General features: G+C 41.3%; 1 protein-coding gene and 1 non-coding gene across 2 annotated transcripts; both read left to right on the top strand.

Annotated features, from left to right (window-relative positions):
- The first annotated feature begins 7,585 nt into the window (after positions 1 to 7,585).
- LOC145390524 (5S ribosomal RNA) lies at positions 7,586 to 7,704 on the top strand. The gene has a single exon (XR_013895671.1). It is a non-coding gene; the product is annotated as a 5S ribosomal RNA (ribosomal RNA).
- A 3,261-nt stretch (positions 7,705 to 10,965) lies between these two features.
- Positions 10,966 to 20,933, top strand: LOC145418797 (UDP-glycosyltransferase UGT5-like). Its single transcript, XM_080287131.1, has 7 exons — positions 10,966 to 11,142; positions 16,380 to 16,634; positions 17,308 to 17,541; positions 17,874 to 18,038; positions 18,496 to 18,718; positions 18,833 to 19,052; positions 20,654 to 20,933. Exons 1-7 carry the CDS (start codon positions 10,969 to 10,971, stop codon positions 20,931 to 20,933), a joined length of 1,551 nt encoding a protein of 516 aa, XP_080143257.1. The 5' UTR covers positions 10,966 to 10,968.
- The last annotated feature ends 3,150 nt before the right edge of the window (positions 20,934 to 24,083 follow it).

The following is a 24,083-nucleotide window of genomic DNA, read 5'->3' on the forward strand; positions in this document are numbered from 1 at the left end:
AGAGAAAGAAATTATGTGATGGATGCAAGAGTATACAGAGGCTGGGGTGTGGACTCTCTGACCAGCACCTGTTGTTGGTGAAAGTCAAGTTACAAATGAGATGGATAAAATCTTTAATAACAGGAGAGAAGGGCAGGAGGAAGCAGTCCATGCGATGAGGGTAGAAATTTTGCCAAAGGATTTCAAAAAAAAAAAAAAAAAAAAAAAAAAAAAGAGGTAGAATATATGAGAGAAGTGGAAAAGTGATTGGGTAAGTATAACTTGGAACAGATGGAAGTGCATGGTGTATGGAATATATTAACAGAGGTTTGTACAGCATGTGAGGTGGTGTGTGGGGTGTAGAGAAGACGAAAGGGTGTGCAAGGAACAGTATGGTACTGAATAATGAAGAGATGAGACAAGCTCTGGTGCAAAAGAAGAAAGCATATAGTGAGTTGATGGGAAGCAGAGGCATGGAGGAAATTTAGAGGTGGAATAGAGAGTTACATGTAGAGAAGAAGAGAGGGGTGAAAAGATTAGCCTAGTAAGAGAGGGAGAGTAAGACGAGCTTGGATGAGGAGTCTGGATGCAGTTTGGGTGTAAAGTGGGGGAAATGTAAGATAATGTTCTGGAAGGAGGTGATGAAAGTTAGACAGGGTGATAAAGAAGGTAGTAGGAGAGTGAAAGATGAACATGGCAGATTGTTAGTGGAGAAGGGAGACAAGGGAGCAGATGGAGGGAAAACTTAAAGGAATTGTTAAACACAGAGAATTAAAGTAACGTTAATATAAGTGGATGGTAAATGGATGGGAGAAGGAGAGAAATGAGAAGGGAGGAGGAGGTCAGAAGGATGGAAATAATGGAAGCAATGAAGAAAATCAAAATGGGGAAAGCCATAGGAAATGATGGAGTGTGTGGTGAAATGCTGAAGAGCAGGGGAGAGATAGTAGTAGAATAGGTATGGAAGATTTGCAGATTGGCCTAGGAAGAAGGTAGATTCCTGGAGGATTGGAGGTCAGGTATAATTATTCCCCTGTACAAAGGAAACGAGGAAAAAGAAGGTAAAGACGATGAAGCAGATGAAAGGGGCAGTAAACACTGCTATGGTGAAGGCTGAGTTAAAGATAATTATGAGGTATACACAGTGAGAGAAGACAGAGAAGAGAGTATACAGTGGCATGGTTGAAAATGAAGTATACACGGTGGGACAGAAGACACTGGTAGTATACAGTGGCATTGTGCTGAGTGAATTAATTGGTTGCTGTCAACGTTCAACCTTGAAACTTAAGGTAGACTGGGACAAGGGCGGGGAGGCTACACTGGGGATTAGGGGCAGGCTAAGGGGGCGGTGGATCCTGCTCCTCTTCCTCCTCCTCATCATCATCTTTTTTCCCACCTTAGGGTAAAAAAAGGTGAAGTCCAGAAAGGAAAGAGAAGAGAAGAAGGAGAACTATCAACAGCATGGCCAGTGATATGGACTAGAACCTCATTCACACACCAGTTAAGGTCCCTTGGCTGTGTGTGTGTATTTACCTATTTGTATTTACCTATTTGTAGTATACAGGAATTGAGCAATGCTCGTGTTGTCCTGTGTGTGTGTGTGTGTGTGTGTGTGTGTGTGTGTGTGTGTGTGTGTGTGTTTTCTTTATGGATGTACTTCACTCTCAAGAAAGAGTCGATTCGTCATCTATCTAGTTGGGAAAGGATGTCAGACCCTTATCATTTGCCTCTTCCATACAAGGTTAGTTTAATCAACTCCACCTTCTGTCAGTTCTAAACCTGATAAATGAATTGAATTTTGGATCACCTCACTATCACATGAGATGGTGAAGAGAGAGCTTTATCTTCCTGCAACAACCATCTCGATATAACAGATTACAGTGAGGCGATGTTGACAGCGTTTAGTTGAGGACGCACACTATAATTCTGCTCCTGACACAGTAATAGTAGTAATAATAGTAGTAGTAGTAGTAATAGTTGAAACCCCACGCTCATCTGAAAGTGAACTCAATGAACTGCAGGCGGATGATGATTTGCAGTCCACCATCCTCCTTTTAGGAGGATATGGAAGTAGTTGAGGAATGTTTGTATAATCAGGCAGTGGAGACGCTGGGTGTCATTGTCACCACGTGAAGACGTCTCTCCAGCACCGCCGATGAACATATGCAGAATGGTACAAAAAAACAGTGAATAATGCACTTGCACTTTCACATGCACCACTCTTCATACAGACACCTCTTCCCTATTCGTACTTCGCCATCATGGGGGAAAACTGATAATGGCTGTCACTCTGCATCCGAGGAGGAGGTACGGTCCTGCAGTAGAACTAATAGGAACTGATGCAGGTACACCATTGACTCATGAGCAGCAAGTTTACCTTAGATGTCTTGAAATACAGACGATAACTTCGTGGTCCTATTCCTTTGCTAATCTTCAAGTTACGCAGCAGCGATATAACTATTTGTCTATAAGTATATCAATCTATCTATATCTATCTATCTATCATATATATATATATATATATATATATATATATATATATATATATATATATATATATATATATATATATATATATATTTATATATAGTTAGTCATACTGACAGCTGCTAAATAAACTATCGGATTGTAAGACAAGCAATAAATACGACTTAACAAGTGCTAAGCCAAATCAGTGGGTAAAGAAGAGCCAGTTGGAACGCACTCAAGGCCAGCAAACGAAGAGCTAACATACAGGCCCACAGGTACAGTTGTGGCTGCTGGATTGGTATTTCACTAGTACCCACACAAATCTGCATATCCCTGCCGGTTTGCTTTTGTTACGAGAAATCGTCTATATCTTCTCATGTTTTCACTTCAATAATCGCTCTGCTTTGGTCGGAAAGTTAGGGTGCGTCCACACGTGCCCGCGAACATGTGTTAACAACACAGTTGGCATCATGTTGGAAGCATGTATGCAGCAATATTTGGACAGATGAATGTAAACATGTTTCAGTGCAGCTTCCATCCAACTGGCAACAGAGGTGATGGCATAAGTGTATCCATACAAGGGAGATGAGACTTCACCATGATGTTGCCAACATGATCTGGATGCTACTGTTTCGAGCATGTTTGCGGCTTTTTTTTTTTTTTTTTTTTTATGTGTCCAACTCTGGGCAAATGCTTCACAGCCTGCTATCAAGGCCCAGCAGTCCTTCTACATACCATACACCTCTACATGTCACCACTTCGGCGCTAACACCCACCGTCCATATTGAATACATGCTAGGGCTGTCTCATACAGGACTGGTGTATTGGTATTAGCGGGGGTATTTTTACGACATGTCGGCGGGTCTTCTGGTAGATCAGTAAAGCCTAATTTAATGAAATTCAAATCCTTAAACTGTTCCCTGCCCCATTCGGGATTTGAACCTGGATCCGTTAGGACCGCACGCCACCCCTCTACCGATTGAGCCACCGCCTCGGTTATGTGTTGGTTGCATGTTGCCAGAACTTGTTCCACCACACTTGTGGACGCGCCCTTATGGGAGCTGCATGAGTGAAGACAAACGTGTAAAACGAGTAACCTCATCCACAATCCTGGCTCAAGAAAGTTTGTAAATACGGAACAAGGTCACATTGCAGTCAGCACATGACAAGTTGTTTTGTATCTCACTTTTGTATAAACTTACTTCCAACTTAAAGGACTGTATTTCATATTAGAGAAAGCCATCGTAGGGTCATGGTTACAAAAAGAGAGTATAGATAGACACGAGAATATATTAGCAAGGTATGAAAGGTAGAAAGTAGCAAATTTCTCCCCGGCAACCGCTCTAAGATGTCCAGTCACTTGGCGATATGAGTGGGAAGGCCTGTGCATACATGTGGAACAGTTCGTAGAGGGACTTGTTGTGTGGTGGTGCAGGTGTTCCTCTACGGGGTTAAGGTGAGGATAACTCCTTCAGTACGATTACGTTTTTAGTTTAGTCTTGCTACCACAGGCGATTTTGTTTAGGTTATGAGGGATTTTTAGAATTAGAGGGTTTAATTTATCATTCTTTTTCTGTGCCTGCCCTCCTCTCTTCCTATTTCTCCCATCTTTCCTGTCGCTTCTTAATGCTTTTCTTTCCATTACAGGTGGTTTTACATTGAGTGACAAGCTAAATGGTTTCCTGTAAGCCAAGAAACCATTTACAACGCTGGGTGGTAACCATATAACCAAACCATACGTGCTCCCTACGTGTCAACAAGTGGGTTGGTGAAGGGTTAGTTCCCCTCCCTGTAAAACAACCAACTCAAAGTCAAATGGCCACCTCTTATGGGCTTATGGCGTCTGGCAATAGATAGATAGATAGAGATAGATACAGCTTTCATGAACCCCTGCAATGTGTCTTGTCTGCCCTGAACTGAGTGAAATCGTCCCGTACATCCGTTCCTCTATGTCTCAGGTGCAACTAACGTTCGTGTTCTTTACCTATAGAGGACGCCATTCTTACTTCATTCTTGCTGCCTCAAGACGATTTTAGTAAAGTTAAGAAAAGCCTCCCGCGTCGAAGAGGTTAATGAATGCTACGAGTGTATCCAAACTCACCAGTTCGAAAAATTCCTCCTAGCAAAAACAGAATTGAAGAAAATAGATCCTCCTGATGAAGGGAGTTACTCTTGATCCCATCAGTACAACGACCTATTAATTTAGTTTATTCTTCCGAGGAGAAGACGATTTTACCCAGGTGGGACCATTAGAAACGGAAGGGTTTGATATTGCCATCATTACCCCCCCACCCCTGTATATGAGACCTCTTCCTAACTAAATGAATTTGTATGTCGTGGATTCATGTGTATGGCGATACAGCGGTTCCTCTGCAAGGCTTAGCTGGGGTAAGTGGCCATGGTCTTAGCTTGGAGGGACGTGACAGCTATCTCTCTCTCTCTCTCTCTCTCTGTCTGTCTGTCTGTCTGTCTGTCTGTCTCTCTCTCTTCTCTCTCTCTCTCTCTCTCTCTCTCTCTCTGACGATTTTATTCAGCTTAGGAGAGATACTTCAAACTGCAGAAGTTCGATACAGCCTTCACTAACCCCGCTGGTACTGAAGGTCTACCGTAAGCCACGTAAAATCAACTCCCAGTAGAAGAAATAAAATATAAAGGGTACCAAATTAAAGTAAAATAAAGTAGAATGAAGCAGTATATGTCTGCATCACAAACTAGAAGATAATATCACTATACACCGATTTACGCAAATTAAAAAAAAATGTAAAGAGGTAGATTAATTTCGATGTAACTCAAGACAGTTTTCTCTCTTGATGCTAGGCAGCATTCTTGTTGTCGCAGAAAATTTCGTAACAATTCTTCCTGAGCGACTTATTTTGTCTAATGTCCTCTTGTAAGGTGCGGACGAAACCTGTCAATATTTTATTTTGTCGCGGTTGTTGTTATTAGGCTATTATTATTATTATAATTATTATTATTATTATCATTATTATAATTATTATTATTATTATCATTGTTGTTGTTGTTGTCGTTATTGTTGTTTGTGTTATAGTTGTCATGGTTAATTTGTTATTTTTGTTATTATTATTACTGATAATGTTATTATTGTTGTTTTTATTGTTGATGTAGCCCAAGGCTCAGTTGAATATTACACTGATGAATTGAAGTCTGATGTTATCCTTCTCTTGCAGTCAACCATCATCCTTTCAAGAGACTTGGAAGGAGTTATTTGTATACCCCGGCGCCCGACATGCCCGATTGTATGAGTGTCACCACGTGAAGACGTCCCTCTCCTGCTGCATGTATATCGATATTTAGATTGTAGGAATAACATGTCAGACATTGTTAAGCAGAAATGTACACAGTAAATCGCTCATGAACAAGTCTTAGAAGTCACCAATGTCAACCAGAATACGGTTGACAGTCATCGTCTGATTTCTTGTACGTTGTTTACATCCTTACATCATCGCCATAGTGTACATAGATATCATAGAGGAGAATGACAGGCCAGATGCCTGGTATTTCCTGACGGTCACGCTAGTCATCGTAATTTCCGAGAGTCATGGCTGGTCAGCAGATTAACGCTCAGGCTCCAACAAATCACTCTCAGCTGAATAACATCGTCTGGCGTTAGCTGGAATAGAATAGAAGACTTGTCTCAACGATGAGAGGGTCCAATCTTCCCCTGTCGAGATTAAACTATCCAGATCCCTGACTGCTACTGGGTGAACAGGGGTAAAGATGAGGCAAACTTTGTCCATCGGTCTAGCAGGTCCGAAGATCAAGGTCTCGGTCTTGCACTTGCGTTTTGGGTGTGCTAACCTTTGCAACACAGCCCCCCACACAAACGAGTTACTAAGACGTACATCATTGTACTCCTTTCACATTACCTAGACATACACTATCTGTCATGAATGCTGAGCTTTAACAGGGTGGTAGCGCTAGAACATGTGCTAGTCAAGTAAAGGTGTCGTAGTCAGGCTATGGGCTCTGGGAGATGGAAAAAACGAAACTCTACGCCATGTTAAGGCGAACAAACTATAGGGAAGCTTTACACATGTGATTCGTAGTGAAAGTAGAGACCGTTGACAATAGATAGATAGAAAGATAGACAGACAGACAGATAGATAAACAGATACACAGATAGACTGATTGACTGCTTGATAGATAGACAACAAATTAATATAGATATATAGGTAGGTACACAAATAAATAGATAAACAAAGATAGACAAAGAGAGATTGAGACAAATAGATAGATAGAACTGGACGAGTAGATGCAGACAATTCTCAACCCCAGCTCTGGCCACGGTGACCTTGAGGCGTATTCTCAGTTCAACCCTTCAGCCTGGGGAGCGAGGCATTCGTGCGGTGGCATTGACATAGCTGGGATGCTCCATTGCCCGGTTATGCAAACTTCCCTCAATTCCCTGCCTATCCACCTAATTGACGATGGCGGACTGCAGTAGGAGGGCAGCTTCAGCTTGTGGGTTCACGTTTCAGATAAACCTGGGGCTATACCTACTGAACTATTGCTACTGTTACTACTACTACTACTACTGCTGCAGCAGCTGCTGTTGCGAACCCAACTTCTGTTTTTTTTTTCTTTCTTTGTTTTATTTTTCCTTTGTCCAGGCGATTTTAAGAGACATTTTTTAACTGGAGGTCAAGTACAGCCTTCAGTAACTCCTTTAGTACAGGAAATCGTTAAGTTGAATTAAATCGTCTGAACGTAACCATATTAGGCTTAACTATGAGTCACCAGATTCAGAGAGTGAAGAAGGTCCCTTTGCATCCTTCCTTACTAGTGTATTACAGTATATGACACTTTCGTAGCCTCTTGTATATTACTTTTGCTAATTATATCAATGCTAAGCTGTGGTAAGTGGCAGATAATAAGATGGTAAGGTTTAATACGGAAAATGAATCACTAAAAACGAGGTGCAACGAAATCTTTGTGAACGAGAAGACGACTCCTTCAAACGTATTCTCATCGGTAAAGGAAGGTCGCTAGCTTATTTATTCATATGGAGCGCAAACAATTACTCCTATGTATGTGGGTGCCTAAATGGCTCGCTTGGTAAGCTGCTGTACGCACGCAGTTGCAAGCGCTGGTTCGAATCCTCGCAATATTTAATTTACACCACGGCCATACCACGTTGAGTATACCGCTTCCCATCCGATCAGCGAAGTTAAGCAACGTTGGGTCTGGTTAGTACTTGGATGGGTGACCGCCTGGGAACACCAGATGCTGTTGGCATCCCTACATGTCAAGTGGGGTTGGTGGAGGATTAGTGCCCCTCCCTGTAAAACAATTAATTCTAAGCCCTTGGCCACCCCGTCTGGGAAACATGGCGTCTGGTAATGAATGAAAATATGAATGAATGTATTTCACACTAGGTTGATATTTTAAAGTACAGGTAACATGAAAGTCCTGTGGTGAAAATGCAAAATAAATCGGCAAAGTAAGTATCTCGTATGCTATTTATACAGTCAACATCGACATTTGACGCATTGAGTTGTATGTTTACACCTGAAATCGAGAAGCGAGATGCAAACCCCAAAATTTTTACGATGATTTTTGAAGTACCTGATAATGATGGAGCGAATTCGACCTTCCTATATGGCTGCTGACTGCTTTCTGTAATATGGGGTGCAGGCTGACCAAACGTAATAACCACAGGCGTTCCATAAATGTCTGTCAAAAATTAGAGGTTTGCACTCCACTTTGCGATTTAAGAATTATGCATACGACCTTATAACTCATGTTTAGCTGATTAACATCCCCTGGCACTGGGGAGAATTGAGTGCTTGAATTGTCTCGAAAAAAAGACAGTTGATGATAGGTATTGATAATGCCAAGCTCCCGAGTCATCTACAGTAAATAAAATCTCCTGGCGTCAGCGAGACTAGAGTACCAGAGTTGTCTCGACCATGGAGGGATTGGCTGATAAAATTAGCGTAGGGTACAGGAGAATACTGACGTTTAATACAAAAGATAACTCGCTAAGGATGAGGTGATACGAAGCACCCTAAGCCCACGAGAATGAGGGACCTTGAAATACACTCAGCTACCCGATAACAAGAGGTGCTTTTCAGTAGCTTATCATGCCCTCTCATTATTTACATTTAAAAAATAGTTGTTATGCTTACCGCACACTGTAATCTCTTTGCTTTTATCTTTAGTGCGTCAGCCATTCTCTCCTATCTTTTACATTTATATCATTTTTTTCATTATACATTACTCCCCAACTAGCCTACCATGCTGTTTGCTTCACTACAGTTATTCACTCCCTGCCATTCCTGAACACTAGCTTCCAGTTTGCTTATCACGTCCTCTCAACACAATCATTTCATCCTCATTACCCTGTATCTCATGCCCTCATGCTTTATCGTACCTTCTGATCGTTTTGCCTTTTTATCTTGTCAGTCATGTGATGGAGACGGAGGCCTTCTATGGAGGCACTTATTTAGTTGGGAGGCCTCACTTCCCCGATATACAGTCGTCCCTCAGTTCCCTCCCTATCCTCTAAATGAAGGATGATGAACTGCAGGAGGCGGACAACTACAACCTGGAGTCCAATGGCTCACGCATCCTGGGGCTACAACTGTTTATGCTGCTACATTTTTATTTCCAGCCTGTCAGTCTTGTCCTCTTATCTGTTACATTTCTATCCTTTTCTTGCAGTTCATTACACACTGCGCTTCTGATGGTTTAACCTGCTCTCAGATTCTCTAAGGGTTATTCATTTCCTTATCATGCCTAAAGCACTTAATCGAATGTATGTTTATCATCTCTTGTAATCGCCAACATTTTTATCCTGATTACATTAACTCTCTTGAGCTCTTGCTTATATCTCGTAATCATTTTTGTTTTCTATTTTTAATTATCTTCTCTGTCCTTGGTAGTGGAGAGGAATGCTTTCACGCGGTGGCACCGATATAACAGGGTGACTTCACTGCCCGGTTTAAGGAACGTCCCTCAACTTCCTCCCTATCCCCCAAAAGAAGGATGGTGGCCTGCAGTGGGGCAACTTCACTCTACAGTCGTTATGATTTATTTTGAATAGAATTGTGAACCGTAAGAAAAAGACATGGTTTGATCTGTTTAGAAAGAGTGGTCTACTTAGAGAGGCAGCAGTTTCTAGAAAGTGAGTGGATAGTTTAGAAAGTAAATATAGTCTTTGGAATATGAATGGTCTTTTGAAAGTGAGTGATCGAGGGAATATGAGTGGTCTATGGAAAATACTGTTAGATGAAAACTTGGCTATTATGTATGTATCCTGGATGACTCCCAGTGCTGGGTGATTGACATGTAAACTCAAGCTGTGATTCTAAACCACTTTTATTAATAACTTTTCCTTCTACAATCAATACTTTCTGAGGTTTGAGTTTTCGACGGAGACAGACACACACACAGATATACTTCGTACAAATATAATGACAATTGACTTCGTCTACCAGTGACTCTAAACAACATTTATTAATAACTTTTCCACCTACAGCCAATACTGTCTGAGATCTAAGTTTTCGACACAGACACGCACACATAAATTTCGTACAAAAATAATGACCATCAACTTCGTCTACGAGGCTCAATGAGTGATATATAATGAAAGAGCGTTTTGTTAGACATAAGCGAGTAATTTGTTGTTTTGTATACAAAAATAAACAGGAGTAGGATCCAGCGGTATCTCTTACAGCTTAAACAACACACTGTCACACCTGTCTAACCACCACATGTTGTTGTTGTTGTTGTTGCTGTAGTCCAGGTTCATCTGTAACGTGATCATGGTGGACTGCAGGCTGTAATTACCCTTCTCCGACAAAACGCCATTCTCCCTTTTGGGGATAGGGAAGTAGGAGAAGGATGTTTGTATGGCCAGGCAGCTTAGCCGACCAGTTATATCGGTGCCACAACATGAAGGCATCCCTCTCCTACACCATAACCAAAGTCGAACACATAATATAAAAGAATGTTACCTAAACACAGCTAATCAACAGGTCTGTGGACTCACCAGGTGAGGACGGTAACGAGGTAATTATTGAAAAGGAAACTTAAAGCGTGTAGAAAAGAGATGAACTGAACTGACAGCGTATAAGTGAATGAATCTAGGAGGGTCAGTGATGACTAAAAAGAAACAGGCTAGTGAAAAGATGGGGCTCTTTAGACTACTAATGCTGACATCCTGAGTGCACAATAATGGTCTCTAGAGAAGCACGAGTAATACATTTTGAAAGGAAATTTGAGATGATTGTACAGATGAATGGGTCGGACAAGTGAGACAGAACTTGGAGTAATACAAATGTGTACTAATTTTGATGCATACTAGAGTGTGCTCACCTTAACTTGACGGGGACAGGTATTATTCCTAAGCCGTCTTTGGGGATCTGGATGTAAATTCGATAGTTGTGCATCGTACTCCGGAGAAAGAGTGGTTATTAGCAAAAACTTTATCTACCTTAAAGGCTCTCCGTGCAGTCGATAGGCTTTAAAGCTACACCTTCTTTCCACCCTCGGCAGATGAAGTTGGCTGGGCTGTGTGTGTTGGTGGCGGCTCTGGCGAGGGGCGTCGCCGGGGAGCTGCCGCCCCCTCAGGCCTCCTACAAGATCCTCATGCTCCTGCCAGTCTCCTCCAAGAGCCACAAGAACGTCTTTCTGCCCGTGGCCGAGGCGTTGGCGAATCGAGGACACCAGGTGAGTCCCACTGGCCTTGTTGCTCTTGTATTCCTAAGCTCATAATTATGAACACGGTGGACTGCAGGTTTAAGCTGTCCTTCTGCTGGCTTAAGCTGCTCTTCTCCTGTAGTCCTCCATTCTTCTTCCGAGGATAGAGAAGTAGCTGAGGGACGCCTGTATAACCAGGCAGTTGAGGCTGCGAGCTTACATAGTTACCACTACATGAAGGTTTTCCTCTCCAGCACCACTATGGTCTTTACCCCTTCAGTCCAGTGACTTTTTTTTTTTTTTGCTACCTCCGTACAATTAAATTTTACTTTTGAGGAGACTGACTGTAGTGAAAGGATAAATGAATGATGTATTTGACCTCTCCATTTCGAAAAACCTCCCCTAAGTAGAATAAAACCGTCTTCTGGTAGCAAGAATATCACAAAGAACGTCAGCGGGGTAAAGGTTTGTTATCGACTAACAAAAATCCATACCCCAGTTCAACTTCGTTGCTGGCAAACTGTAGTCAGATTGGAGGCTAAATATGACTAGTAACCAAGGAGATTCATTCCTGCCTCGTAACTGAGGCTCATAAAATTTTCACGCTACTATAACTTAATATTCGAGTTGCTTGAGTGGCCAAGTTCCGTCAGTTGAAAACAAGCAGCCTATACAGTGATATGATGGGAAGTTAGGCGACCTTTACAATAGTGACAAATTTGTGATCCTTGTAAAGGACCACTGGTACTAAAGTTCTGAGATATGACTTAGCATTAATATCAGAATTACTCTTATTACAGGCATTATTAATCATCCACTTAGTGTAGAGATACTCTGTATTATGGGTAGCTCTACACTGAGTGGCAATCTAAATGATTTCCTGTAAACCAGGAAATCATTGACGACGTTGGGTGGTAACCTTATAACCAACCGACACGTGTTCCGTGCGTGACAACAAGTGGGTTGTCGGAGGGTTAGTGCCCTTCCCCGGAAAACAACTAATTAAATCTACAGACAAGAAGCCTCGGACCAGGACTGACCAACAGGTGACGACTAAGAACCGAACAAAGGACATAGTACGGATTACCACATGGAATGTAAGGGGTGCAAATGATGAGGTGAAAGAGAGGAAGATTGTCCACGTGCTGGAGTGTACAAAAGTGGATGTATATTGATTAACCGAGGCTAAATGTGTAGATGAGAATGTGAGAGAATGGGAGTATGGATTGGGTATATGCGCGAAAGTGGGTGAGAATGAGGGGGCAAAAGAAGGAGTGTGTATTGTTGCGTGCTAGAGATGGAAGGAGAACATAAGATAGTATGGATCAATTGCCTCAAGGATTGTGCGGGTTTGACTGAAAGTTTGACTACAAATGTGAGCAATTGTGTGTGTGTGTGTGTGTGTGTGTGTGTGTGTGTGTGTGTGTGTGTGTGTGTGTGTGTGTGTGTGTGTGTGTGTGTGTGTGTGTGTGTGAACCAACGCTAGATCGTGCAAGCAATGTGAAAGATGAGTTCTCGACAAATGTGGAAGCGTGCATGGAAAAGTTTGAAAGAATGAGAGAGTGTTTTTGATTGGAGATGTGGATGGAAGAATAGGGAATGTGAAAGTGGATGGAGTAATTGGTGAGTGGGGTGTGTCTGCAGAAGTGGATGAGAATGGCAGTGCTCTGGTGAACTTTTGTTCAGGGAGGGGGTTGGTGATAGCCAATACCCTCTTTAGACACAAAATTATCCACAGGTATACATGGCGAGTGATTACAAGCGTGGGTGGTGAACTGAATGAATGGAAGGCAATGACTGATCACGTGCATGTGGATGATAAAATGCAAAGGTGTGTAATGAATCCTAGAGCACGTAGAGGTTGGACGAGGGGCTTTCCGCTTGGTGGTGGTGAAAGTCAAGGTTCAAATGAAATGGAGGAATAGAAGAAAGAAAGGACAAGAGGAAGTAGTTATTACAAAGGGGTTAAATGTTGCAAGAGGATGGAGAAAAGGCAGAATATAAGAGAGAAGTGGAGGAGCGATTAGGTAAATATGATTTGGAGCAAATGGGGGAGGTGGAAGGTATGTGCAAGTTATTCACAGAGGAAATTTGTGCAGCATGTGAGGTGGCAAGTGGGGTGAAGAGAAGACAAAATGAGGTGCAATGAACAGTTTGATGAAATGAAGAGGTGAGACAGGTTGTGGCACAAAAGAAAACATATAGCGAGTGGATGAGAAACAGGGGCATGGAGGAAGCTGAGAGACGGAAGAGAGAGTTACATGTAGAGAGGAAGAGAGAGGTGAAAATATTTAGTAAGAGACAGGAAGAAGAGAGTGGATGAGGAATTCAGAAGGAATCTGAGCTTTAATTGAAGGGGATGTAAGAAAATGTTCTGGTAAGAGATAAAAAGAGTTAGACAGGGTGATAAAGAAGATAGTCGGGGAGCAAAAGATAAAAATGGTAGATTGCTGGTGGAGAAGGGAGAAAAAGAGAGCAGATGGAAAGAACTCTTTCAGGAATTGTCGAAAAAAGAGAATGAGTGTAATGCGAGTATAAGTGGCCGGGGAATGGCAGAAAGAAGGAGGGATGTGAGAAGAGATGATGATATCAGCAAGATGGAAGTTGTGGAAGCAATGAAGAAAGTCAAAATGGGGAAAGCCCCAGGGAATTGATGGAGTGTGTCGTGAAATGCTGAAGCACGGGGGAGAGATAGTAGTAAGTTGGGTGCGGAAGATGTTCGGATTGGCCTGGGAGAAAGGTAGAGTCCCGGAAGATTGGAAGTCAGGTATAATTATTTACTTGCACAAAGGAAAAGTGGAAAAAGAAACATGTGGTAATTATAAGGGCATTTGTCTTTTCAGTGTAATAGGAAAAGTATATGGTAGGACACTTATTGACAGATTTAGGGAAATAACAGAGGAATTAGTTGGAGAAGAACAGGGAGGTTTTAGGAACTAAGGTACTAAGGCTGCAGTGTGTGTGAACAGTTAGCTGAGTGAGGGTTGGATTGAAACAGGGATGCGTCATGTCTCCATGGTGTACATGGATGGAGTTATAAAAAAGATATAAGATAGGGCAGTGGATGCTGGAGCAGCCCTCATGAGAGAGGGCAGTGTTTGGAAACTCCCTGTACTGTTCTTTGCAGATGATACTGTGTTGTTAAGTGAACACGAAGGAGAGCTGCAAGGCCTGGTGAATGAGTTTGGGAGAGTGTGTAAGAAACGGAATCTAAAGGTGAGTGTAGGGAAGAGTAAAGTTATGGTCTTTGAGAGAAATGAGGTCGCTGACTGTACAGTGAGGTTGGATGTGGAGGAAATGGAAAATGTGAGTGCGTTTAAATACATGAGTAGTGTGATGTGTAACAATGGAAGTTTAGGGGACGAAGTGCTTGAAAGGGTACAACAAGGAAACAACGTTGCTGATTATTTGAAAGCAGTGATAAGAAAGAGGGAAGTGCGCATGGAAGTGAAAAAATCGCTGCATAACGGTATTGTGATACCAACTCTAACATATGGAAGTGAAACTTGGACCTTGTTGCAGGGACACAAGTCACGAGTGAGAGCTGTAGAAATGATATATCTGAAAGGAGCCTGTGGAGTCACATGAAGAGGCAGACTGACAATTGAGGAAGTGAAGGCGCGTTGTGGTGTGGATGAGGATGCGATAGAAAAGAAACTGTTAGGAGAAATACATTGAGGTGGTTTGGCCATATGAAGAGAATAGAAAGCGAGAGACTGAAGAGGAGAGTGTATGTAAGTGAAGTGAAGGGGGTGACAGGGAGGGGGAGGCCAAGGATGAGACGGGGGGATGGAGTGGAGAGGTATATGAGAGAGGGGGGTGTGAGCTGGGAACAGGGCAGTGAAATGGAAGGGGACAGGGCGAAATGGAGGCGATTTGTTTGTGGCCACCACTTACGAGATTAAGAAGTCTGCCAATAGACAGATAGAGTATTATTATTATTATTATTATTATTATTATTATTATTGTTGTTGTTGTTGTTGTTCTTGTTCTTGTTTTTGTTTTCATTAGTAGTAGTAGGAGTAGTAGTAGTAGTAATAGTTCTGGAATTATTATTATTCTTGTTGTTGTTGTTATTATTATTATTATTATTATTATTCTTATTATTATCATCATTGTTTTTATTAATATTATTATTATTATTATTATTATTATTATTATTATTATCATTATTATTATTATTATTACTTTTATATGTTGTTGTTGTCGTTGCTGTTGCTATTGTTGTAATATATGGAAGGAGGTATTAATAGGGTGGTGGAGAAAAATCTGACTCTTCTAAAGAACTTGTTTTTCCCAGAAAAAGTTTTTTTTTTTTTTTTTTTTTTTTTTCAGGTGGAGGATAGAGTGATGCTGCAAGTTTAATGTGACAGCAAGATGGAGGCTGAGAAACAGTTTTCAGTTCAGTAGCTGTCAACAATCGTTGAACTGTACTTTGCAACAAAATCAAGCTTCTTCGAATAAATATGGACCAAAGATGCCTGACCGTCTTATTGCACACCACACAGATGTTTTTTGTACACTCAGAAGTGTTTGAACATGCTCATGAGGCTGTGCTGCTGTTCAAAACCTCACGTTTTGCTTATTCACATGCCAACTCAAAAAAAAAAAAAAAAAAAAAAAAAGTGCCTCGTCACTGACGAGAAGCACGTCCAAGAGACAGGGATTGTTCTCAGTCCGTTCGCTGATACTCTGGCAAAATTCATAGCGTTCGTACTTACTGGCCTGGCTTTGAGCCTGAAGAATCTGCACTTTGTATGGAAACAGTTCCAGGTCACTATGAATGAATTTCATCACAGAGCTCCTGGAAATCCCCACGCCCGGGACAGTCGTCCGGTGGACTTCCATGGTTTCCGTTCCAGACGAGTCCTAACGTCCTGAACATGTGCTGGTGTTGTGGCAGTCAGATGTGCGCCACTGTGGGTCTTGTTGTTAGCCACATAATCAGTGTCTCTGAACTTCTGTATCAGGCTTTTGATAGTGTTGCGATATGGGATTTTCCTCCCTGGAAATTCACGACGAAATTGCATCTGAGAGAGAACAACTGATTTTGTTGCAAAGTACAGTTCAACGATTTTGGTCCTCTGCTGAACTGAAAAATGTTTCTCAGCGTCCATCTTGCTGTCACATTAAGTTTGAAGCATCACTCTATGCTCCACCTGAAAAGGAAACGGAACTGTTATTTTTTCTGGGAAATACGAGTATTTAAAAACTGTCATTTCTTTTCTGGATTTTCCTGTAATCCATTTTATCCCTTTGATTTTCAGATAGTAATGCTGGCTAACCACCCTAAGGCATCAAAACATCCCAACGTCACAGAGCTAGAGCACGGCCTCTCTCATTTTAGGGAAGATAATGTCAATATGTTTGAAACCAGAAAGGATCTCTCGGGAGGCTACAGCGTGTTCACTAAGATCATGCCCCTTATTGCCAGGGATCTCTACAAGGTGCCAGAGGTGAAGAAACTCTACGACAAAAGAAAGGAGTTTGATTTAATTATCGTAAATCATATGTTCAATGAGGTAAGCTTGATGTTACGGATATTCATTTGATAATTATAAATTATGTTTAATGAAGTCTAGAAATGTAAAAAGGATTTCTAACCCGCAGTTGTACATCTTATGCTTCATCAGGAATATTCAAATAAAAATAAAAATATAGATATTTTAAATATAAATATATAGATAGACAGATAGATATAGATAGATAGATATATAGATAGATAAGAGAGAGAGAGAGAGAGAGAGAGAGAGAGAGAGAGAGAGAGAGAGAGAGAGAGAGAGAGAGAGAGAGAGAGATGTGTGTGTGTGTGTGCGCGCGCTCATATTCTCTTGAAATTTACGATTTTTGTGTATCTCTTGCTTAAGTACTTCGCTGTGCTACTTACTGTACATGTAACTTAACGTGTCAGATAGAGTCTTGTCTTCCCCCCAAAACAAGCTGCTATCCTATTTAGTAGTTTCAAGAAATATCTACTTAAGACATCAACATAGCTCATTTGGGAATGCTAACACGCCTCTAGGGAGACTGGGGGGGCAGGAGGGATAATTTTTCTTTGGTCACTTGTATATAGCCTATTTTTATGGACAAATAACAAAAATTATACAAACTGAGGAAGATCACGCAATACCATTTTAAGAATAATGGATTTCATTTAATAATCAGGATAAACAAGTATATACTGCTTGCTTGCAGGTAGTCTACCCATTCGTGCATGAGGTGCCCTTCATCACAATTGCCACTCCAGGAATTGATTCGCGTCAGAGCGCCGTCCTGGGCAACGTACTCAATCCATCCTACGTGTCCAATATAATGAAGGACTTTCCATCTCCCATGTCCATGTGGCACCGTTTCCTCAACACAGTGATGCACGTGGGGTTTACGGTGTACTGGAGGAACTGGGCAATTGTTCCTTTAATTCAAAAGGAGGTACAGTATAATGACATATACCAGTCCGGTGCTCGGCGTCAAAAAGCACTAGAAGGCAATCCCTTTTGCCCACACTCATTCCAATCGCTGTCATATATAAGAGTCTGCAGCATAGCAAGTTCGAAACATCCGCTACCATCCAGTCATCACTCTTACATACACATTGCTCAGAAGATTTACATCAATAAAACATACAATTGTGTATTCTCTTAAGTTATTTTTATGGATAAAAGTGAACAGTACATGATTGTTCATTGCCATAAAATAGTAAGAAAAATCAGACAATAGCGGGCATCTTATCTATCGTCTTTTTTTTTTTTGTTTTTTTTCAGTTATCAGCCCAGTTCCCAGACTTGCCACCTCTTTTGGATATAGAGAGGAATCAAAGTCTTACGCTTATGAACACACACTTCAGTATTGATATGACGATTCCCCTCCTGCCCTCACAGGTGGAAGTGGGCGCTATGCATTGCCGCCCACCCAAGCCATTGCCAAAGGTTAGTTTTTTTTTTTAATTATTCACACGGTGCTCAAAGTACATAGAAAGCTCCTCCTCCACTTCGCCGGGCGATTCCTCGTGAATTGTGGGCACGGCTCAGTTGACATTGTTAATGACTAACAAGCAACATTTGTCCATTTACTGTTCCCATTGTCTCACCCACGCCCACATCAACAGACTGAGCCGTCCTAGCAACACTAAGATATCAATGGGTGTGTTTACAGTGAAACTTTTTTCACGGATCACCATGTAATTATTTATTTATTTTCCTCATTTTAATTTGATTTTTAAATGCGTGTATGAGATCTGTTTGCACGCATACCACTGTACTTTGCCACTATCACCATTACCTTCCTGATTCACATCGGCGTAAAAATGTAGAAACGGAGAATGGCAGACGTACTCTATTTCATTACAGATTAATTAAATCGGTATCACACATTCTATAATTCTAGGATCTGGAGTCATGGATATCTGGTGCTGGTCCTGAGGGTGTGATATACTTTAGTCTGGGCTCCTTCACCCGGGGTAAGTCCATGCCAGTGGAGTACCGAGACGCCTTTGTGGAGGCTTTCCATAGACTGCCACATCGAGTCATCTGGAAGTATGAGGAGGACCTGGAGGGCGTGTCAGAGAACGTCATGATAAGCAAATGGCTCCCACAGCAGGACATCCTTGGTGAGTTCATGCATCCAAAAGTTACACCAACACAGGTATTGGATGTTATATATGTAAATTATGTGAACATTTCTAAAATCAGCCTTCCCTCCAGTGAAAGTCTTTGTATTGTAGGTCATGAGAAGGTGAAGGTGTTCATTACACATGGTGGCCTGCTGAGCCAACAGGAGTCCATCTATCACGCCACGCCCCTCCTCGCCCTCCCAATCTACGCGGACCAGTCCAAGAATGGAATGTTTGTGCAGAGTTCGGGCATTGGGAAAATGCTGGTGTGGGAAGAACTGACTGTTGATGCCATTGTGGAGGCTCTCACCGACATTACTTCCAGTCCAAAGTTAGTAGATTTACTGTTTCTTCATATTTTGATTCGGGTGACAAAACTCCAGTGTGCTTATTTCACTAAGAGCGAATTAATTCTCATTGTTAGGTACTTATCCCTCACTAGTTAATTTTTAAATAAACATTCCAAAGAAAAAAAAAGAAACGATAGAAAATCATTGCCGTTTCTAGCTATTGGTCACACACATTATAGATACTTGATAGACAGACTGATAATGTTACTGTATCGCCTATGAGCTTAGGTAACTGCCAGACCGACATTATCTCCTTTGAATTGTATAGGCCTGAGACTAAGCTTCAACGTCCATTCTTTCTGCGGCTAAATGGCAGCTTACTCCGATTGGTGACAGTACTTAGACTAATACCTCCACCTGCCTCTTAGGACTTGCATGCACTTACATCTCAGCAGGTTTTCTCCGACTGGAACCCTCTTGCCCAAGGATAATATGATTCCATTACTGTATGTCACAACACATCTCCTTCCTTGTCTGCATCTGTGAAAATTGTAGATATCAAGCCAATGTACAGTGCACTATAATGTGGATATTGTAACAACATGAAACTGTCGACATACATAATCTTTACCTACATGGGTTAATTTATCAGAACTTCACGTAACCAAATAAGGGAAAGTAAACACACCAGTGCCCTTGAACCCATGAATGGAGACGCCACTTACTGGCCGTGATGTCGCTCACTGTTAATGAATTGCCTGTATGATGAAAACACCTCCATTTATTTCACAGAATAATTTTCATTGATAAGTGTTCAAGTGAAACTTCTTTCTTCTTCTTCTACTTCATCTTCTTCTTCTTCTTCTACTTCTTCTTCTTCTTCTTCTTCTTCTTCTACTTCTTCTTCTTCTTCTTCTTCTTCTTCTTATTTAGGAACCTTTACCCCTCCCTTTGTACTTGAGTGCAGCTTCACCACACTCAGGACAGTAGGGTGGCTCAGTAACAATCACTCCGGACAGTGCGGTTAAATGTCTTCATGCAAAACCGCACGGAAAGGGTAATGAGATAATACCAGCAGATGTAACTGCACTGTACTTAAGTGGAAAGGTTAAAAATACTTACCCGACCCAGTATTACATAACAATCAAACTAGGCAGCCAGGCTGTGTACATAGACACGAATTCATTTCAGCCAGTATGTAGAAGAAAAACAAATACTGTATTTAATTATTCCATCAAATATCTTATAATTTTTGGTTGCTTTGTATAATGACTAAGTGAATCTGGCAGTCCACACATTGCAGTATATGAGTATTCCACTCAGTTCACAAACTGCAAGATTACATCATATATATATATATATATATATATATATATATATATATATATATATATATATATATATATATATATATATATATATATATATCTATCTATATCTATATCTATCTATCTATCTATCTATCTATCTATCTATATATATATATATATATATAGATATAGATATAGATATATATATAGTATATTATGTTGTGTGTGTGTGTGTGTGTGTCATGAGTTAGATATCTGTGCTTGTAAACAAGGCAACAAGATCCACAGCAACAAAAGTGTAGTATAACGTTGATTTTTATTTTCTGCTTAAGGTACAAGGAAAACATTTTGAAGATGTCGAGACCGCTGCGAGATCAGCTGACGAAGCCCCTGGACCGCGCCGTGTTCTGGACGGAGTACGTCATCCGTCACCGGGGGGCGCCACAACTGAGAAGCCCTGCGGCCCAGCTCTCCTGGGTGGAGTTCCTCATGCTGGACGTGTTGTTCTTCTTCCATTTGACCATGTTCACCTTCGTCTTCATCATCCGCCGCATTTTTAGAAGTTACGCTAAACTGTCTGGTGCTGGCGACAGTAAGAAGAAGACGGATTAGGATGTATATAACAGGATATAACTGACTTGAGCAGTTTGGGATACAGTTACTTATTGCAAAAAAAATACAAAATTCACAACAGTGTTCGTCTTTCTGATGCCAGTGTTCAGTCACACAGATGCTATGATACTATCTTGTGTTATGTAAAGTTCCAATAATATTTTCAAATTACAATATAATCACTTATTAAATATCGATATAGTTGTATGAATAACACGTGAGAGGGTATTCGAGTGAAATGTACAGAATAAAGTGCTAGAGATGAGGTGTTTCGAACCAGCCAAAGCCACATTAGAATACAGAAGTGGGAGAGTCCGCAATTACGGTACGTTGCAAGATAGTTCAGGTAAATGTTCCTCTGTCTCCACCGTCGATTGCCAACCAGTAGAGCTGCGTATGTGGCAAAGCTTTATCTCTGCAGTTCTATGACGTATGTTTTATTATTATTATTATTATTATTATTATTATCCTGTAACCCAGGAAATCTTTTTATATGCTGGGCGGAAACCTTATAACCACACAATATGTGTTCCCTAAGTGTCAGCAAGTGGGTTGGCAGAGAGTTTGTGCCCCTCCTTGGAGAACAGCTAAAAAGACAGACAACATGCTTCGAAACAGAACTGACCAACAGATGACGACCAAGAACCGAACAAAGAACATGGTGCGGATTTCAACATGGAATGTGAGGGGTGTGAATGATGAGATAAATGAGATAGATTGTTCAGGTGCTTGAGGATCCAAAAGAGGACATATGTGGATTGACTGAGACTAAATGGTGAGATAAGAGTGGGAGTATGGACTGGGTGTATGTGCGGGAGTAGATGAGAATGAATGAGCAAAGGAGGGTGTATGTATTGTTGTTTGCAAGAGATGAAAGGAGGATATGAGAATATGGATCAGTTGGTTCATGGATTGTATGTTTAAGAGTGAAAGTGGGAATACAAGCGTAGGCAATAATATTGTGTGCGTGTATATGTGCCAACGGAAGACCGTGCGAGTAGAGTGAAAGAGGAGTTCTTGGAAAATGTGAAAGCGTGCATAGAAAAGCTTGAGATGAGTGAGAGAGCGTTTTTGACTGAAGATATGAATGGAAAAGTAGGTAATGTGAAGGTGGATGGAGTAGTTGGTGTGTGGAGTGTTCCTGCAGAACTGGATGAGAAAAGTAGTGTGCTAATGAACATTTGTTGTGGGAGGGCATTGGTGAGAGCCAACACCCTACTTAGGCACAAACTGATTGACTGGTATACATGGCGAGTAATGAGAAGGGTGGGTGGTGTGAACTGAATGAACGAAAGGCAATGATTGATAATGTGTGTGTGGATGAGAGAAAGAGAAGATTATGTGATGGATGCAAGAGTATACAGAGGCGAGGGTGTGGACTCTCTGACCAGCACCTGTTGTTGGTGAAAGTCAAGTTACAAATGAGATGGATAAAATCTTTAATAACAGGAGAGAAGGGCAGGAGGAAGCAGTCCATGCGATGAGGGTAGAAAGGTTGCCAAAGGATTTAAAAAAAAAAAAAAAGAAAAAAAAAAAGAGGTAGAATATAAGAGAGAAGTGGAAAAGTGATTGGGTTAGTATGACTTGGAACAGATGGAAGTGCATGGTGTACGGAATATATTAACAGAAGTTTGTACAGCATGTGAGGTGGTGTGTGGGGTGTAGAGAAGACGTAAGGGTGTGCAAGGAACAGTATGGTACTGAATAATGAAGAGATGAGACAAGCTCTGGTGCAAAAGAAGAAAGCATATAGTGAGTTGATGGGAAGCAGAGGCATGGAGGAAATTTAGAGGCGGAATAGAGAGTTACATGTAGAGAAGAAGAGAGGGGTGAAAAGATTAGCCTAGTAAGAGAGGGAGAGTAAGACGAGCTTGGATGAGGAGTTTGGATGTAGTTTGGGTGTAAAGTGGGGGAAATGTAAGATAATGTTCTGGAAGGAGGTGAAGAAAGTTAGACAGGGTGATAAAGAAGGTAGTAGGAGAGTGAAAGATGAACATGGCAGATTGTTAGTGGAGAAGGGAGACAAGTGAGCAGATGGAGGGAAAACTTAAAGGTATTGTTAAACACAGAGAATTAAAGTAACGTTAATATAAGTGGATGGTAAATGGATGGGAGAAGGAGAGAAATGAGAAGGGAGGAGGAGGTCAGAAGGATGGAAATAATGGAAGCAATGAAGAAAATCAAAATGGGGAAAGCCATAGGAAATGATGGAGTGTGTGGTGAAATGCTGAAGAGCAGGGGAGAGATAGTAGTAGAATAGGTATGGAAGATTTGCAGATTGGCCTAGGAAGAAGGTAGATTCCTGGAGGATTGGAGGTCAGGTATAATTATTCCCCTGTACAAAGGAAACGAGGAAAAAGAAGGTAAAGACGATGAAGCAGATGAAAGGGGCAGTAAACACTGCTATGGTGAAGGCTGAGTTAAAGATAATTATGAGGTATACACAGTGAGAGAAGACAGAGAAGAGAGTATACAGTGGCATGGTTGAAAATGAAGTATACACGGTGGGACAGAAGACACTGGTAGTATACAGTGGCATTGTGCTGAGTGAATTAATTCACTCAGCACAATGCCACTGTATACTGTCAACGTTCAACCTTGAAACTTAAGGTAGACTGGGACAGGGGCGGGGAGGCTACACTGGGGATTAGGGGCAGGCTAAGGGGGCGGTGGATCCTGCTCCTCTTCCTCCTCATCATCATCATCTTTTTTCCCACCTTAGGGTAAAAAAAGGTGAAGTCCAGAAAGGAAGAGAAGAGAAGAAGGAGAACTATCAACAGCATGGCCAGTGATATGGACTAGAACCTCATTCACACACCAGTTAAGGTCCCTTGGCTGTGTGTGTGTATTTACCTATTTGTATTTACCTATTTGTAGTATACAGGAATTGAGCAATGCTCGTGTTGTCCTGTGTGTGTGTGTGTGTGTGTGTGTGTGTGTTTTCTTTATGGATGTACTTCACTCTCAAGAAAGAGTCGATTCGTCATCTATCTAGTTGGGAAAGGATGTCAGACCCTTATCATTTGCCTCTTCCATACAAGGTTAGTTTAATCAACTCCACCTTCTGTCAGTTCTAAACCTGATAAATGAATTGAATTTTGGATCACCTCACTATCACATGAGATGGTGAAGAGAGAGCTTTATCTTCCT

Source organism: Coenobita brevimanus, chromosome 14, assembly GCF_032717465.1.
Source record: "Coenobita brevimanus isolate Jiangsu-jjx chromosome 14, ASM3271746v2, whole genome shotgun sequence".
In the NCBI taxonomy this organism is placed as follows: Eukaryota; Metazoa; Arthropoda; class Malacostraca; order Decapoda; family Coenobitidae; genus Coenobita; species Coenobita brevimanus.